The sequence below is a fragment of the Ailuropoda melanoleuca genome, chromosome 12, assembly GCF_002007445.2.
Source record: "Ailuropoda melanoleuca isolate Jingjing chromosome 12, ASM200744v2, whole genome shotgun sequence".
NCBI lineage: Eukaryota > Metazoa > Chordata > Mammalia > Carnivora > Ursidae > Ailuropoda > Ailuropoda melanoleuca.
This window is the reverse complement of record NC_048229.1, coordinates 2,104,381-2,124,062: the sequence shown is the minus strand read 5'-3', so window position 1 is coordinate 2,124,062 and position 19,682 is coordinate 2,104,381. Positions and strand designations below refer to the sequence as shown.

Below are 19,682 nucleotides of genomic sequence, written 5' to 3'. Positions count from 1 at the left end.
TATGTAAGCTACTCGACAAATCCTACCGTATATTCTTCACATGTTGTGCTCATTTATATTTTGAACACTGAGTTCTATTTCCAGAGAGAAACAAACTAAGTGAGGTTGGGACCATATCCTACTTAGAACTCACAGACTTGGAATAGATTTGAGTTGGCAAAACTGTATCCTCTCTCCTTCAGACAACTGTTGCCATCCCATTTGCGACTCGACTCGACTGTGAGCTATTGACTCCCCGATGTGCCAAGGGCCCGGCGGGACCACCCTCGCATTCCTCAAGCTTCTGAGGAGACCCCATGCTCAGGCCGAGGGCGCAGATCCGCGTCCCGCCGGCTGTTCTGGGGGTGTCTGGACTGTCCTGTAAATCAGAATGTCTTCACCACCAAAGTGCCAACTGGGAAAGAGCAAACTATTCTCTCCATTTTACCCTGACCAGGGGGTTTATGACATTTAGAAGGCGTTGCACCTGGGAAGGCGCGAACGCAGCTCCTGGGGTCTGAGAGTGGGGGTCTGGAGGCCCCGCCCGCCCCGGGGGCGCAGGGACAGGTGCCCCCGGGGACTCACCTCAGCGTGAAGCGATCCGCGCTGCAGTTTCGGGACACGGCCACGGGGAAGGTGAGCACGTCGCCCTGCCTCGCCGTCCGGGCTGTGTACAGGATGGCCACGTTGCTGTCCAAACGCAGCTCCCTCAGCACCGGTCGGCCGCCCGTCTGGTAGAGGAAGACGCTCCCAATCCTTTGCAAGTGGGGCACGGCCTCGTCCAGCCCCCGGCCCAGCACGTGGAACAGCACCTGCACCTTGGGCCGGCTCAGGTACACCTTGTCCCGCACGATGTGCGCCTTCAGCTTCCAGTTGAGGGAGAACTTGTTGGTGAATCCGAAGGGGCTGGAGGGCAGCATTAAGTCCTGGGGCACCACCTGCTCGATGGAGAAGGGCCCATAGCTGGCGTTGAGCACGGGCAGCCGCTTGGCTTTGTAAATCAGGAAGGATTCGACACGGGACTGCAGGCTGGAGTTGCGCATGATGTCCTGGTTGGCCTCCTTCAGGAAGAAGGACACGTCGGCGTTGTGGATGTGGTAGGTCACGGGGAGGTAGGTGGGCAGCAAGGAGAACCTCTGGACGCTCTCCAGGACCCCTCGGCTGTCGGTCACTGTCAGGAGGGAACCGGAGCGCAGGCGTTAGGAACCCAGGCCAGTGCTAACAGGACTTTCGACGGCTTCATACCCCCGCGTTGCCCATCGCCATCTTTGTCCCAACCATGCAGCACTGCCTCCAAAACTTCTTACACGATCCACTCCCTTGACACTAAGTACGCTGTTTTGACAGTGGGGTTATGCCTACGATGCGCTCATTTTGCTAAAAGGAGAGATCACCCGGGAGTAGGAAGTCTTAAAAGCACGCTGGCCTCAGACAGAGGAGGCTGTCCCGTTAACGCCACCAGACAGACTGAGACCAGGAGCGGGAAAAACCGTCTCAGCAAGGGCGCTGATGCTGCGTCCACACCCCACCTGACCTCTGTTCCATGTCCCTGTGACACACGCTACACTTAAGGACACTCCGGTCCCCGGGGTTCGATAAAGGACTCGGGGAGAAGGTACATGAAGACGGGCACTCACAATCACGCGGACACCACACACGCCCCTCGGGGTTCAGCTGACAGATGCACAGCCCGGAAGGAGGTGCCATGAGGAGCCCTCCGGGAGGGGACCTCACTGCGTCCTGTCTGGCCCCAGTGTGTAAGGCACACATCCCACGTCCCCAGGGAACACATCCCTTTCATGACAGCCACATCTCCCTGAAAGCTGTTTTGATCCCAGAGCACAAAAGGCATTCTTTTTTTTCCCTTACTGAACATATCCCTCCATCAGGAAGGGGGAAAAAAAAAGAAAAAAACCAAACTGCTATTTTTACAGCGTGCCTTATCTTCTGTAAGAAAAACACAGACATAGAAATTACACAATGCAAGGACCAATTTAACGGGTTTTAGAAATGGAAATTATTGGCTTTGAGAACGCTGACTTTCTAGGCAAAGTTCCACAAGTCGTACAAAGCCCTTCTCATTAGTAGCCATGTGATTATCCCTGGTTATTCTGCAATAAAAGTGACTTGGGCCCTGACATTCACTGTGCCAACCTGCTTCAAAGGCCCACGTGAACGCCTGTTCTGATGCAAAACGCCCACCTGAGTCTGGACCCCGGCGGCTATCTGAGAGCGGAGGAGAAAGCAAAGAACTCAGAGACGGGGTCCTGTGCACGGCATCGCCGCACATGCTCCCAGGTGACAGGCCAGTCGCTGAACCCCTTGGCCTCCGCCGGGCTGGTGTGCAGAGTGAGGGCCCCGACCAGGCCATCAAAGCCCCATCCAGCTGCAGCACTGCAGGGCGCCAGGCTGCACTCACGCCACTTCTGGACGAGCTGCCAGTCGGACATTGGTCCCAAGTGTGCACACAGCCCCCAGGGAAGAACCCCCTTCATTCAGGAGCATTACCACGTTACCCATGCCAGACTGACCCCAAGGAAGCAACCAAGATTTGTGTGGTGCTGAGCCATTTGAAACTGCTGAGAAGTGAGCCGTTTTGACTGACCCGAGCAGCAATTCCATGTGGTTTAACCTAATAAATAGGAATTTCTTTCCCAAAAATCAAAATATCACAGGTATAACCAGATACTTCATTCCTTGACAGGATTACATTTTTTAAACTTTCTGGAAATCACTCAGGATTCATATTTCGTATAACCCTGTACTTGCCCACGTGAGTTTTAGTGAAAGCAAAGAACAGGGGTGCATTTTCTGCTAAGATTCTGCACCAAATGCTTCATCCCTTCACTGGGTCCCCCCTCCCCACCCTCTGCCACATCCCTGTCACTCCCCAGGTGGCATTATAAAGTCACTTCTCTGGAATGTTTCCCACGACTGATTCTGGGTCCTTTGCAACATGTTTTCACAGTCCCTAGGAGAGCACCTGGAAAATATCAGGTACTCAATAAATACTTGATAAATGCATGAATGGATGGATCAACAAAGCATTATGACATTAATATTACAAAGAGCGGATTATATTTTTACAGAAGGATTTTGGATATTGTGTTCTCTCTGCCATCTCTCTATAATTAGAACCCTCGACCCCATTAGAACCCTCGACCCCATCAAGAGTTCCACGTAAGTTTAGTGATTTGGGGCCAAGGAAGATAGAAGCTTCTCCGTGCAGGGAGATCCCCAAAAAGACCTACATCAATGAGACGGTGTCTCCTGATTCTCAAAAATACACGTTGGCACTCCTCGGAACAACTGCCTTGACGTGTCTCATACCAGCTTCTCAATTCATTCCAGAAACTGCCAAAACCAGACTACCAGGTTGCAGAGAGTTAAACATCCACGCTAGACACCAAGACGGTGAGAACTCTTCTGTCCAACACCAGACCCCTACTCCTTAAGGACACCAAACATAATTGTGCAACCAATTACATATTCCAAGGACAATGACCATGGGTCCTCTGACTTTATTCGGGAAAGCAATAGGGGGTCACTGCAAACATCCCTGAAAGGGAAGTAATTTCTAAGCTTTCTTGCACAGCTTTCTAATGGCCTGTTTGTCTTTTTCCTGGTATCTGACCTCAATGTTTATTGCTTAAAAGTGCTCCAAGTTGACCTAAAGCTCATGGTATTTACTTATACTTTTTATTCTTTTTTTTTTAAAACAAACTGCAAAAATAATGCCAATTCTGTTCCACAATGCACAGAACAGACTAAGAAGCAAAATTCATTACCCCTGAATCCCCACAGGGGCAGCTCCTATAACCTACAAACACCGATTCTACACAAACATGAGGAAGATGTCAGATAACCAGTAAATCTCAATTAATAACCCATTAAGAAAAAAAATTACATTTGATTTCGATGCCATGGCCTTAAACGCTAATTTGAAGGAAAGCTCTATGTTCCCATCTTAAAGCAATTTAGTGGAGTTGGAGATATTTTATATTAATTTTAGCATTTTTTGAAACATAATTTTTCCCTAAATAATACTTTTAAGAAAGATGGATGGGCTAGATGGCAATTTGAGCACCGACCTCTACATTTTTCCCTGGGCCAACTGGAAAGCAGTACCTGAGGGGATGGGGTAGCAGGTAAAGAATCATCACCTGTGTTGAACATGAAGTCCAGGATGACAGCAGGAACCACGGGGATTCCTGAGAGGTCACATGGGACACGAACGCCACATGCAAAAAATACAGCACGGTTAATGCTGCCAGATAAAATACAGGAACCCAATTACATCTCAATTTCCAATAAACAGAAACATTACAGGGGCATGTATATAAGAGAAGGCAAATAAATTTGTTGTTGATTTGAAATTCAAATGTCGCTGGGGAATCCTGTATTTTTATTTGCTAAATCTGGCAACCCTAAGCACGAGGTCATAAAAAGAAAACAGCAGGCAGCCTGAGAGAAATTCCCCTGGTATTTCTAAGAACAAAATCCGTGTACCCCATGGTCGGTCGCCCACTTGGTGATGTTCCTGAGGCTGGCGGGTAACTTTTGCAATGAGCTGAGTTCAAAGACCCAAGAGTAAGACTGGCTGGCCACATGCACGGAAAGCCCCTAAGAGTTAGGGTGTCTTGCTAACAAGGAACAGGAGGTGTGAGGTCACCTCCCTGTGCTGCTGGGATGGGTCCAGGTCAACCCTAACCTAGTCCAGAGCACAGAAGCTTTGGGGCCCTGGGTCCCCTGCTGGGAGCATCAAAAGCCTGATGGACCCTCACAAGGCTCACGCTACAAGCCACAGGGGCACAGCGAGGTAACCAGGATCGGCGGCCCCTCCAGGTGAATGCTTGGTGTGAACATCAACTGGAGTGAGCGAAAACCTGGGACGAGGAGAACACACTCCATTATGTGAAGGGAAACTGTCCTGCAAGACTCCCCTCACAGAGGAGAGTGAAAGAGAAAACACAAATAAACAAACAAAAAGCAGAAGAGGAATGGATCTATACACAAGAGCTGTAAAATCAAAGAAAAACATTTAAGAAGGCATTCAGGAGGTAGAGAAACGATATAGCTTTGAAGAATATTTACCGAAGAATATGGAAGTGCATTTTACACAGAGCAGCTTTCAAGCCCTCAACGATCCAGACCATACAGGCCCTTTGTTACTTATAACGCAATAAAGGCTAAGGGGGAAGGAGATCTGGCAGGATTAGACGCACGGGATTTAACATGGCTCCAGAGGCAATAAAACAGATTTGAAAAAGCAGAAAATTGAATTTATCAAATGAGATAGGGAACTTTGGAAGCTTTCCCTAAAGGTAAATGTTAAAGACAAAGAAATAAAAAAGGCTGGGGTCAGGCTGCCAACATGTGAGTCACACATCGGTTGTTCAACGCAGATAGTGGGGCTTCTTGGGAAAATACCAGAAAAACCCCAAAGCAGCATCATGTAAAGACAGCAGAGAAAAGAAAACATTCCTGATTTAAAAAAATAAATATTTCACCTAATTCCAAGGAAACACAGAGCACCACCTTTTTGGATCTTTCCTGAACACATTTTTTTATTATTTTTTTCTTGAAGAAGAGTCGACACAATGTTGCGTTGGCTTCAGGTGTAACAACAGTGACTCGACAAGCCTGTCCGTCATGCTGCACCCGCCACAAGTATAGAGACAATCTGTCGCCAGGTAACACTATACGAGACATTTATTAATGTCAAAAACAAATAGAATTATATATCCTTGAAGAGATCGCTTCCCTCCAGAGCAAACGAAGATCGCTTCACGGTGCAGAGGAGACCAACTCGTCTAGAACAACAAAGCCCCAGGATGAGGCAGACAGCCCACAGGAGGGAGGTGGACGGGGAAACCATGTGGACACTCATGTTTGCTGTGACCTCGCCCAAGGTCAGTGAGCCTCAGGGGTGAGGAGAGGTAACAGTGGGCGTGGGGGAGAGGCAGGAACAGGATGACTTTACAGACAGCTGTGCCCTACAAGAAGCTGTGGACTCCAGAAAATTCTGAAAGCCACAGACTGAGATGTGCCTCCAGGAATCTGGATTTGAAAGTATTCAAGATGACAGACCCAAATCAAAGTCCCTAACTGCCTCAGCTCACTTGCCGTGCTCCTTTCCACTCCTGGGCACAGATAGTTACCCTACACAAAGACGAATAATCAACAGTCCATCCATAGCTCCCACCCCACCCCACACCCAACACATTCTGAGCAGGTGGCCTGCACTCCACTAAGAAAACAGAATTCAGCAGGAAGGAACTGTCTTGTCTCCCTGCAGCAAATGGGCCAGTGACTTAAAATCTGCTACCCGTCGGTGCCTACTGTATATATTACATATAACATATATGTATCTACATATATATATAGGTTTACTGGTATAAATGTATATTTTAATATTATATATGAGTATAAAATATTATATTATATATATAACATATATATATAAGGTCCATTTCCTTGACAATCCTCACCAAAAACCCATTTCAATTAAAAGAAAAACATCCTTAAGTTCCAGCAACTTTCTCCCTCAAGCTCCTACATCAGCTTTTCCTCCTTATGAACTGGGTAACTCGCTTCAATACTAAAAATACTGTAATGTTTCACATGTCACGTTGAAATAATGCTATTCTGAAATACAGTATATGCCAACTTCAAAAACAAAACACCCTGGACTCCAAATCCTCCCCTACGTACCACCTCATCTCTCTGCTTCTCTTCATATTCCTACACACGCACATATACGCTATTATAAACATGCACACAGACAGCTCTATGTACACAGGCACACACAGACCCACACCAACACACGTGGTCATCTATGGTCACTGTCATAAGCTAAATAACGCCCCCCCCAAAGATATCCACAACCTAACCCCCAGAACCTAGGAATATGTGACCTTCCACAGCAAAGGGGGCTTTGCAGATGTGATCCAGTTAGATTCTGAGATGAGGAGATTACCCCGGATTATCCAGGTATGCCCGATGTAATCACAAGAACCCTAATACGAGAAAGGCAGGTCAGAGGAGAGAGAAGCTACTCCTTGCTGGCTCTGAATTGAAGGAAGGGGCCACGAGCCAAGGGATGGAGGCAGCCTCTGGCAGCTGGAGAGGCAGGAACGCTGCCCTGGGGACCAAGGTGAGACCTCTGGCCTTCCTGTGTTTGTCTTTTAATCATTGAAAGCATCACCTCTGTTGTTTCATATGCTTTTCTTCTTTTGCAGATAAGGAAACCAAGAGTCAAAGGGACCCACACCATGGCCAAGGTTGCACAATAGTGCCGTGCTGAGCCTGAGGTGGGTGTGATGGGTGGCAAGCTGGTGCTGACGGGACAGGCAACAGGAGCTGACCCCACACCTCCTTCCAGCCCGACATCCGGTGACTCCAGGCCCTGGATCCACTAGGGAAATTGGCACACCCTACAGATCAGGTACCACCCTCCCTGCCTCCAGCCAGAGCCAGCCGCTACCCGTTTCCCTGTTGGTCTGAACACTGGGGGTTTACTCCCCACATTCCACTGTGATCCTATCACTTTGTTGCTGTCCATCTTGTTAACTTTAAAAAGGTTTCCTCAGCTGCCCAATGACTCCCACGTAAAATTCACACCCTACAGCTCAGCATTCACGACGTCCTGGCATTTACTGTTCTCCTCCTGGCCCAGTCTCGGTGTTTCGCTCCCACCACACTTAACCTCCACTCCCACCATTCTCAGTGGCTGCTGGTCATTCACCAAATACAGCCTCCATGGCCCCTCCTTTGCTGCTCTCCCTCTCTCTTATATACCTGAAAAAAAATGTTTTGTGCCTCCAATTTTTTTAAAATTTGTATTGTCCAGATATTTTTTTAAATTTACTTATTTGAAAGAGAGACAGCAAGAGACAGAGAGAGAGAGAACAAGCGGGGAGAGGGGCAGAGGGAAAGGAAGAAGCAGGCTCCCCACTGAGCAGAGATTCCCGAGGCAGGACTCAATCCCAGGACCCTGGGATCATGACCCAGGCCAAAGGCAGATGCTTAACCATCTGAGCCACCCAGCCGCCCCAAGATATTCTTTACTCTTATGGAAATTTTGTCCGCTTTGTCTCTTAGTTACTTAGTTACTGAGGCATATGTTCAATTCTCCCACTATTATTTTGAACAAAGAACAAAGCTGAAGGCATCACAATCCCAGATTTCAAGATATTCTACAAAGCTGTAGTGATCAAAGCAGTATGGGACTGGCACACAGCAGATACACAGATCAATGGAACAGAGTAGAGAGTCCAGAAATAAATCCATGATTTTATAGTCAAATAAGCCTCAACAAAGGAGGAAAGAATATACAATGGGGGGAAAAACAGTCTCTTCAATACACGGTGTTGGGAAGACTGGACAGCAACATGCAAAAGAATGAAACTGGACCACTTTCTTACACCACACACACACTCAAATGGATTAAAGACCTACATGCAGACCTGAACCCATCGAAATTCCAGAGGAGAGCAGAGATAGTTAATTCTCTGACATCAGCTGTAGCAATATTTTTCTACACGTATCTCCTGAGGCAAGGGAATCAAAGGAAAAACAAACTATTGGGACGACATAAAAATAAAAAACTTCTGCACAGTGAAGGAAACAGTCAACAAAATTAAAAGACAACCTACTGAACAGGAGAAGATATTTGCAGATGACATATCCAATAAAGGGTTAGTACCCATAATATATAAAGAACACAACTCAACACCAAATAATAGTAATAATAACAACAGTAATCCAATTAAAAATGGGCAGAGTAGGGGTGCCTGGCTGGCTGAGTTGGAAGACAATGTGACTCTTGATCGTGGGGTTATGAGTTCGAGCTCCACATTGGGTGTAACGATTACTTAAATGAATAAATAAATAAAAACTTTAAAAAGGGGGGCAGAGGACCTGAAGAGACCTTTTTTCCAGAGAAGACATAGAGACGGCCGAGACACATGAAAAGATGCTCAACATCGCTCGTCATCAGGGAAAGGAAAATCAAAATTACAAGATAAACATCTTATACCTGTCAGAATGGCTAATAACGAGAAGACAAGAAAGACAAGTTAACAGACTTGCCATCTGTATTTTAAAACTCAAAGGCTACTGTTCGTGCCAACAGCCAGTGTTATTGAGATTTACCACCGTGTTTACAGTTTCTGGTGCTAGTCTTCTTTTACTGAATGGTGATGCTTCCTCTGGGCTCGTCTTACATCTAACGAATAATACTCTTCAGTATCTTGTTTGTGTGTGCTCTGGAGGCACTTTGTCTCAGGCTTTGTTGATGTAAATCATTTATCTCACCTATGTTTGAGAATATTTTCAGCACACATACAACTGTACATGTGCAGTTACGTTCATTGAGCACGTTACTGGTGTCAGTCCACTGTCTTCTTATGTCCATAATTTATGTGTGGAAGTCAGCTGTAAGGCTTGTATTGCTCCTTTCAAGATCACTGTTCTCTTCCTCTTGTGGACGCTGTTAGGATTTTCTCTTTGTCTTTTGTTTTCAGAAAATTTCTTAAGATTTGTATAGGTATGCATCTAGGTGTGGGGATGGAGCTGGGAGGGTCGAGGGGGGTGTGTGTTTATTCTACTGAGATTTCATATTCTTTCATGAATAACCACCTTAAAATCTCTCACTAGTTTTGAAAAATTCTCAGCTGTTATTTCTTCAGATCCTTTATACCTTCTTACACCTCTGGGTACTTCTCTCTGGGACTCCAATCCTACCTCAGTTAGAACTTTACACAATGTCACATATGTTTATTACCATATTTCTTCTTACTTAATTTTTTTATATCTCTCTAGTTCTGTGTATTTTCTACAGGTCTATTTTTCAGTCCAGCTCTGATTAATCTGCATTATAATACATATCTGGAGATTTTCATTTCAGTAATTATACTTTTTCAGTCTGAAATTCCCAAAACATTTTATTTTGTAGACTCTACTTTTCTGCTAAAATTTCCAATCTTGTTGTTTGCTTACCTAAGCACATGCATCGCATTTATTCAAAATTATGTGTCTAGCAGCTCAACTCTAATATCTGTATACCTCTGGGTATGTTTCTATAATCTACTTTGTTCACTTCATCTTGTCTTCTGGTTTGCCTAGAGCATTTCTGTTCAGTGCGAGGCACTGTGAATAAAGGGTTATCCAGGAATACCCAGAATATAAAGATGGGAGTTATATTTGTCCAGGGATGACTTAATGGGCTTCTGGAAAGCAGGTAAAATAGGGTTGTACTATCTTCACACAGTAGGAGTTGACCTGACTTGAAACTGGATTACTGTCTTTGTGAAGACTAGTTATTTCCAGTATTTTTGTTACACACAAGGTGAAGCCTTCAGAAAATCTCTCTGAAAGCCTAGAGTTCACCCCATTCCTGGGCATAAAATAAACTATTTTTTGTCTGCCCAGCATCATGAGACCGTGAAAACCTCATTCAGCTTCCTGCCTCTTAGCTACCACTTTCTTCTCAGCTTCTATGTTTCTTTGTCTTGTACCAACAAAGCATAAGCAAATGTCCCAAGGGGAAAACATCTCAGAATGTTAGATTTACTACAGTGTGCCTCCCTTCTCCCTGACTTCTTCATTCCTTGATATCCTGCCTGCCTCGATAGTTCACTAATGCCTTAAAGCATATTTTTTTGCCATTATTATTCAGCTTTTCTACTCAGTAGGAAGTCTGGTCAACTAGCCTGAAGCAAATATCACACAATTTATTACTGATTGAAGAAAAAAGAGGATATTTCATTTATAATACAAAGATGCATATTTCATATATTCTTAAGATCCCATTAATTTAAAAATAAACCATTATTTTACGCACCACTAAGAGATTAAACTATGACACAAAGCTTTTTATTTTCATTTTTTTACGTTATACTTATTGAAAATGTATTTAAAAATATTTACACATAGCAGCAATGAAATATGAACAGGTATGACCTGGAAAGCAGTTGATACTAGGAGGACAGCAATGTGAACTCCATCATAACTGATTTCAGAACACCAGGAAATTTAAAACACCACAATTTTAGAGATACTCCATATGAAAAGAAAGCCTCAGTAATAATAAAATACAGTATATCCCCATAAGGGCAGAATGATCCAAAGTACACCAAATATGAACACGAGTTGTATCTACCTGGTGAGATTTAGAGTGTTAATTGTCTCCTTAAGTTTTTTCCCCTAAATTTTCTCATTATCTCTGAAGATCATTTATTATTTTTAATTTGAATCATGTGCTGTGTACAGAAGAATCTCTCATGCATTCCAGAAACGAACTGCATTTTGGAATGTCTTTTTGATGATTACTTTTAAAACATGAATTTGAGACAGACAAGGGAAAAGAGAGAAATGAGGACTTGTACTCTTTGGTGTTCACCTCCAGGGTCCCACGTCTCTTCTCCCATTTCTTCTTTGCTGGCTCCTCTTCACTGTCCACCTCTACCTGTTGAGAGTGCCCAGAGCTTGGCCCTCAGATGACCTCTTGTTATCTTCACTCATCCCCTTTCTGGTCCCATTCAGTCTCTTGGCTTTAAGTTCACATCTCCAGACTGGACCTTTCCTCAAACATCACCCCATCCCTCTCCCTTCTCAACACCTTGTCTTGGAGCTCTCATAGGCATCCAAAATCCGACATGCCCCAATACAACTCTTCACTGGTCCTTCTAAAACCTCTCCTCCTGCAGGTGTCCCCACCTCAATGCAACTTCATCCGTCCACTATCCTTGACAAAAACTTAGAATCCTAAGTTACTCTTCTCCTCTCATACTGCATATCTAATCCATATACATGAGATCCAGGCTGTGCCTTAAAAACATATCTAGAATCTGAACTCTTCTGTCCATTCCCACCACCACTGTCTATCAGTCCATGTCCCTGCAGAGAACAGTCATCCTGCTAAAATCGGTAGTTGAGGATTGTTTAAGATGGGTTGTGTAAAGATAGGGCAAAGATAAAGATTCACCCCGAGCTAGCAGCAGTTAGAGCTAAAACAACACATTCCTAGGTTGCAAAGGGCACATGCAAGAGCAGGTGCTGGACGGCTGTGGCCACAGCAGAAGGAGGGCTGCCCAACAGAGCAGTGGTCCTCAGAGGAGAAACACAGGCTCCGCCAGCCCACACCCTCTTCCTCGACCTTGGATCCCTGTCTTTATCCTCCTGTAGCCAAAGCCACACGCAAGAAGACAGCAAGGAAGCCACGTGATGCAGTTCATGAAGGTTACCATTTCGGGGGACAGGGTGGGGAGGAAAAGGGCAAAGTGTGAACCCACAGAGATAGAAAGTGAATACAGAGTACAGCTACTCTGCACCAAACAACCTCCATCACTCGCATGGATTATTGTAACAGCCTCCTGACTGGTCAGTGTGCCTCCATCCTTGCCCCTTCTCGTATATTCTATGCTCTACAGTGTCCCCACACCATACAGTATACTAAATACTACATGGCATGTTACCCAGCATGCGGGACATGACACATCCCATAGTGTATTATATAGTATATGGTATAGGTGAAGAAATAGAGCAGCCAGAGTTACTCTGCAAAAAATAGAAACCAGTCAGCATTTCCTCTGCAGAAACCCTTCCAGTGATTCACTCAGAGAAAATTCTGAAGTCCAAATGAAATCCCAAAGACCTTAAAGGGTCTAGCCTGTTACCTCTCTGACCTTGACCATGGTCACCCTCCCCTACGCCTCAGACACACCAACCATGCATTTGCCCCAGAGCCCTTGCATGGCCTCCCCCTGACCTGGCATCCCAGGGTTCCTGCTCCAAGTCTTGTTCCCTCTCTTCTTCCTGATCACGTCTCCCGGGGAACGTCCCCTGGAGGCCTTCACTCCCCTCTGCATAAAATAGCAAACTCCCTCTCCTTGGTTCTCCTCACCTCCCACCCTGGCTCCACATCTGCCTTTTTCCTTCCCAAACATCACCTCTAACATATTACATAACCTTCCTCTCTGATGTGGGCAATATATGTCTTCTATCTTGTGTGAGCATCTTTCACACAGAATGTGCCCTGTGAATATTAATTGAATGAATAGATTTTTCTCTATATACTGGCTTCATATCATTTAGTATATACATAAATCACACAATATATAACAAATTCTTCATACATATTCATACATATATGATGAATTATATGTTCATTGGCCCAATACTACGGCAGCTACGTGAAAGCAGGAACTTTGAGTTTGTTCACTGTTGTGTCTCCATTAGGATACAAATGTGCATCTATATAAATTCATATATAGATAGATATAGATAGATCATGAGTTTACATACATAAAATGAATGAAAATATGAAGCTAATAGTTAAATGTCGATATCATCCTTTAGCTCAAAGTCATCAGGCTGTGACTAAAATGAGGCAAATCTAGGACTTCATTAAATTCTGAGTGTCAGAGTTTCAAAACACCTTAAGAGCATCTAAGATCTAGCATTTGGCTCAGCCTGAGATTCCTTTTACTTAGTATGTGCCCTTGGTCGTTTATTCTGTAAAATCAGTTCTCATGTTTATTTATAACAATAGGACCCCAATTTTAATGAGGACCACCTGCTTGGGGGGGACCAAATTCTCAAGTGGCAGGAATGTCTACCTTCCTAAGCTCTAGCCCATCGTGGTTCAGTAGAAATTTCCAGGATCATGAACATTTATTTATCTGTGCTGCTCAAAACAGTGGCCACAAGCCACTTGAGCAGCTGAAATATGGATAGAGCTACTGTGAAACTGACTTTTTAAATTGTATTTAATTTCAATTAATTGAAGTCAACAGCCACAGGCGGCAAGTGGCTTCACCGGACAGCGCTAGTCAAAGGCACATAAGCAAGATGGGTTTTCTAATTTTACCAAGAAGTGATAAGCAGAGCAGCTGTGCCCTCTGCTCCTCCCCTTCCTTCCTCCTCCGATGACAGAGCAGACACGAGGGCTGAAGTCAGAGCAGGGAGCAAGCACACTGAACCTTGAGAAGGAAACATGGGCTGTGGACACAAGGGCAACGAGATAGAAGGGTCTGGGTCCCAGCCAACCAAAGCGCTGCCATGTTAGCTTGAACATTATGAACAAGAGAACTCCCAGCTAGTTTCAGCTCCACTGCTTTCCAGCTTCGGTTCCTGACAGCTGAACCTATCCCCTAGCTTTATGACAGAGTGGTCTTCCCTGAGCTCTGCGTTCTAGCAGTGTGACCTCCGTGTGCGGTTCCCACACCAGCAGTATCAAATCACCTAGGAACTGGTCAGACACACAAATCCTCGGGTCCCACCACAGACCCTCTGACTCAGACACTCTGGGGCCGGGGCTCAGCAACCTTCACATAATGATCCCCAAGGGATTCCAGAAGAGGCTCCAGTTTGAGAATCACTATTCTAGCGAATTTCGATTAAATGGTTCTCTTGTATGCAGCAACGTGCAGACGGCATTCATGACTGCATGCATACATAAAAATCCATTTGCAGAAGAATTTGTGTGTGTGTCGCTGTTCAAATGTAGATCCCTCTTATTCCAGAATTTTTTCTCCTAATTAAAAACTGCAAGATTCCTTCAAATAATGTGTGTGGAAGAGCTTTGTGCTTTTAGGAGGGAGAGAGGGTAAATCCAATGTAATTTTAAAAAATGTAACCAGCCAAGCACAGCAAAAAATACCATATGCAGGTCTGGCCCCGTCCTGACCTGGCATGTTTCACTGAAGTGTCTACACCCAAATTCTGTAAGTACACGATGGTCTTACTTGGTAACTAGTAGAGAGGGAGGCGTGTGAGTTCCCGCCATAATTTCTGAGATTGCAAAGAGTCCAACACAAAGAAGCAAAACTCTCTTCCTATCACTGAGCTCAGTGCTTCCCCAACTGTGGCCTGAATCAGAATGGCTCAGAGGGCCTCTGATTCAGTGGGTCTGGGATGGGACAGACGTAAAGACTGTTAGGATGAGCCTAGGGCCTCTCTCCGACTGCCACAGCCCCTCTTGTCTACCTGCCTCCATTCACACTGCCCTGCACGCTCTCTCTTCAAGGCCTGCCTCGGGGCCTTTGCACTGGCCCTTTCTTCTGCCCAAAATGCTCTCCCCTAGGCCTTCTGCATGGCTAACCCTCCCAATTCAGGTCTTGACCTAAGAGGCACCTTCAGTGGCCTGAAGGAGCCCTACCCGGTCATTTTCTCATGCCCTGCTTAGTTGCTTCCTATCTTAGATTGCCTTTTCTGTTTGTTTTCCTGATTGAATCTGCAGACCCCTCCTTCTTTGACAGGTCCCTGGAGGTGGAGACCTGAGCTGGCTTGTTCCGGGGGCTATCCATATTCAGGGCCTAGCACGACACCAGGGCACGGAGGGACAATAAGCAAATGTACGAAGTAAAGAATAAACAAATGGATAAATGAAGGGACGCTGGGCAAACAGCGAAGAGCCAATCTCGCGTGGTGGGGTCGGCAGCTCATTACCCCCAGACCTGCACCGAAGAAGGTCGTGGGCGCTGAGTCTCCGGCTGGAAGATGCAGTGTGGGTTCCGAGCCCTGACGTCACCCTGGCCGCCCCCCCCCCAAACGCACACTCAGTACGCAGGGAAGGGACTTCATCAAGTAGTTGCATATTAAAACTAGTAGACTGTCACATCTCATAATGTTTTTAAGATTGTTTACATTCATGTTTAGTTAGTTCTGGGATTAAATAGCATTTAAAAACCTCACGAAGAATTCTTCTTGTCCTTCCCCACTTTCTGAGGGCAAAGTCCTTTTGAGTGATTTAATCAATATACCATATTTCCTGAGGGAGGATAAGAGAGAGGGAAAGAAAAGGTGAGGCGGGGAGGGGAGGGAAGGGGAAGGAGGGGAAGGACAGGACAGAGAGGAAGGGAGGAAGGGGAGAAGGAGGGAGGGGGAGGGAAGAGGGGAAGGAAGGGACCGGGGAGGGGAGGGAAGACTGAGGAAGGGAAGGAAGGAGGAGGGAGGGAGACTGGAAGAAAGGAGGGGGAGGAAGGGAAGGGGTAGGAAAGGGAGGAAGGGGGAGGGAAAGAGGGAGGAGGGAGGGGAGCTTCAGGTCTGTAGTATCAAGTATGGCTTGAAAGCAATTTGAAGACGGGAAACTTGAATGGACTGAAAACAACGCAGCCAGGAAGAGGCCCGTCTCTGGCATCAAAGAGACACCGAATGCCCGACATGATTCTCCAAAGCAGACTTTCTGACACAGTTACCTGGGAAGTGAGATGAGGCTCTGGGTGTCAAGGCCTTCCCCAGTGCCGGGAGCGAGCTGGGCTGCCCGAGTTCCCGGACAGACCGTGAAATCAGAGCCTGCACCTGCCTGGAAACCAATGCTGAGCTGCAAGGTACGTCTATCACAGCCCAGAGACTAGAAACGTCACAATGAGTCCCAGTGTAACCGACTGCTTTTGCTAAGAGTCGTATGGCAGGTGGAATAATGTCCCCCCAAAGATGACTGCGTCCGGATGCCAGCACCTGTGATCATGGTACCGCATGTGGCAAAAGGAACTTTGCCAGGGGGATTACGCGAGGGAGGCTATCTTGGAATGTGTGCATGGGCTCCGTGCAATCAGCAGGGTCCTTACAAGTGAAAGAGGGAAGCAGAAATGGAGGTTCGAGTGATGGGACATGAGACTGAACTCATCACCGCTGGCTTTGCAGATGGAGGAAGTGGGCCAGGGGCCAAGGAAGGCAGTAAGAGCTTCCAGAAGCTGGAAACAGGAAGGGCACAGATCTTCCCTTAAACCTTCCAGACAGGAACGCCACCCTGATGACACCCTGCCGATGACTCGGGGAGACCCGCGCCAGACTGCTGATCCACGGGCCTGACAAACAAATGTATGTTGTCTCAAACATCGCACGTGTGGGGATTTGTTACAGAAGCAACAGGAAACACAGGTGGCAACTGTCGATTAACAGCGGCACCAATTCGCACGATCACAGCATTTACAGTTCAGGGATCAGCATCTGAGGGCAGGATGGCGTAGGCAACTCCACTGAGCTGGAGTTCCACCAGAGCTGCAACTAACACACAAGACATCTTCACGTTAATTAGAAATAAGTGTCCTTGTTTCCAGGCCAGTGTAGTCTCACGGCAGCCAGCAGAGCTCACTGAGTGGGACTCAGACGGGTCTCCGGCCCCATGCGTCCTCTGGCACAGGAGCCCTCAGCAGAGCTCACTGAGTGGGACTCAGATGGGTCTCCGGCCCCACACGTCCTCTGGCACAGAAGCCCCTGTGCAGTACACAACCTGAACCACTGTACATGGTGGCCCTGAAAGGGGATCATGCCCACCTCCATCCTAGAAGGCCTTTTCTCTCTGTAATTAATCTGCAGTCCAGAGAAGAGAGTGCACTTGGTTTCCTGCATGGTATGAAATGTGACATTCCACACTTGATTGCCTTGTAGCCTCCACTGTATTTTACACACATATGCTTTGCTTCAGTTTAAAGTCCTCACATAAGTGGGAGAGGAACCACCTCCCAAGTGTTGTTAAGTGTTGCTTATTGACTGTTTTTGTAAAACCTGTCAGAAAATCCAAATCTAAGAAAGTTAAGCAAAGTAATTCCTCTTACTTCAAAATCTAGGGGATCCAGAAGTATCAAGAGTTAGGGTCCGGGTATATATAATAGCATCTGTTCCCTCCAAAGTTAACGGGCTTATTTTCAGGGTGGCTCACTCAGGTCCTTGGCCCCCGGCCGCTCTTGGCTTCTCTTCTCCCACGGTCGAGTCCAGCGGAGACAGGAGCTTCTCTTCCTTAATAACGTGAAATCCGGAGCCAGGATTGAGGTAGAAAGTGGCCGAGCTCCGCCTGATTCCAGCATCTTCGCCTCCAGACGGCCTGGCTTCACAGCACGACAGGAACTGGTGGATGATGAAAGCACTAACTTGGGTGTTAGAAGACATCGTTTCCTTTCTATGGATCTTGGGGAGAAACAGGAGTCAGAGGAACACGCCCCAGACCACTGCAACTCATAATTTATTCTCCTCTACATTTACGTCCTTTCCGTAAAACATGGAATAAACAGCCAATAATCAACTCACTCTGGCCACCGTTACAAGGGCCAAGCAGACACTGAAATTCAGGCAGGACGGCGGGTGGGTGAGAAAGCAGGGTGTGGGTCTGGCCGCCGGGTCTGTAACCCATCGCAGCCCAAGCGAGCCTTCCCTCCTGCTGGCCGCGTGGCTTTGGGAGATCATTCAGTCTCTCTTCCCATCACTGTCTTCATCAATACAAACAGCAGGTGCCTCAGCCTTGTTGAGAGACCACGTGAATTACTCCACGCCAGAGCTCCACACGTATCCACCAGCCTATTATCGATATCGCTACTCTCAGAAATGGCGATCTGGCCAAACTCATGAAAAACCCACCGAAACCTGCCCACATACTCAAGGTGTAGCCTGAAAAGTCAAGACGTGAGAAACCATTAGATCCAGTTCAGTCCGACAACTGAAAAACGCATTTCCTAGAACAGAAAAAGGCTCGAGTCCGTAAGAGAACCAGAGACGTACGTGGTCATATGAGATCATCCAACACTGTAACATGATCCCTGGATTTTCAGTCCGTCCGCCTGTAAAGTTCTGAATCCGCGTGAATGACACAGGCAGGCAAACCCTTAATTGTTTCTGTCTCATTTATTCACCAAGGACCCACTTCTGTGAACCCAAAGGAACGTTCCATGTCTCCCAGAGGAAAAGCACGCAGAAGCCCGGACGTCTATAACCACCAGGGAGCCCAGATGCTCCGAAAATGACTCGAGAAATTATTTATTCTAGCAGCAAGTGCCTATTTGGGGCCCGGGGTTCTTCAGGGGAGCACTGCCTGAAACAGTGACCGCCAACAGGTCAAACTTCTGATGAAATGGCCGGCCTCTCGCGGACAAGGCTATTACACCTGACAAAGGAAATATCTGGTTCTGAACATATGTGAGTCTTTTTCAAATAGGGCTTTCGGGACTTGCTTGTTTACAGACTTCCTCACGGCTACCTAAGGGCTGAATTTATCAATCAAATTTTATAACCAGGGGTCTCGGCCCCTGGTCCCCCTCCACACACACACACACACACACACACACACACCAGTTTCAAGCGGGCCATTAAAGATTCATGATCAAGAACACAGTTAATGTTCTAATAGCGACTACATTTTGCAGTTGTCCTCCGTGTGGAATGGATCCGCATTAGACACGCCGTATACCATTATTTAAAGACACCGCTTTAATAAAAACATCGCAAACACGATGTGTCTTCCCCTACTCTCAGGCTAATTACAACAATGTCGGAAATTACAACAAAATCTTGAAATGACTCAGCCGTGGTCCCAGGAGCCAGACGTACGAACAACACATCATCACACGGGACTGTCCCGCCCACGGAAGAATCCAACCACAATAGGGCTCTATCTGGATCATGCTTTGCACAGAATTCAACAAGTAACAAAAGAGGGTGGGAGGACCTGATATGGTCTCTTTCTCTCAGGGCCCACAAATAATCCAGGTCACTGTGACAAAACCAAGAACCACATCAGGACGCTGCCAGGAGAGGGGAGGGATGGCCCAGGCCAGTGGGTCCGACTCACTGCCGGAGTCGAACTGGGTGGCTCTGAGCCTGACTGGCAGTCGCCCAACTCTGTCCAAGCAGGACTGAGCTGCAGCAGGGCCCCCCATCCTGGCTGCACAAGGGGCTCCTTTAGAGAAATACTAACGCCCCTCCCC

At 46.6% G+C, this 19,682-nt stretch overlaps 1 protein-coding gene across 1 annotated transcript in view; it reads right to left on the bottom strand.

The window, feature by feature from the left end:
* Positions 1–19,682, bottom strand: part of TMEM132D (transmembrane protein 132D) — a 540,026-nt gene that overhangs the window by 400,630 nt on the left and 119,714 nt on the right. Inside the window, exon 2 of the mRNA XM_034639208.1 lies at positions 565–1,150. Coding sequence (XP_034495099.1) covers positions 565–1,150 — 586 coding nt within the window. The remainder of the gene's footprint in view (positions 1–564; positions 1,151–19,682) is intronic.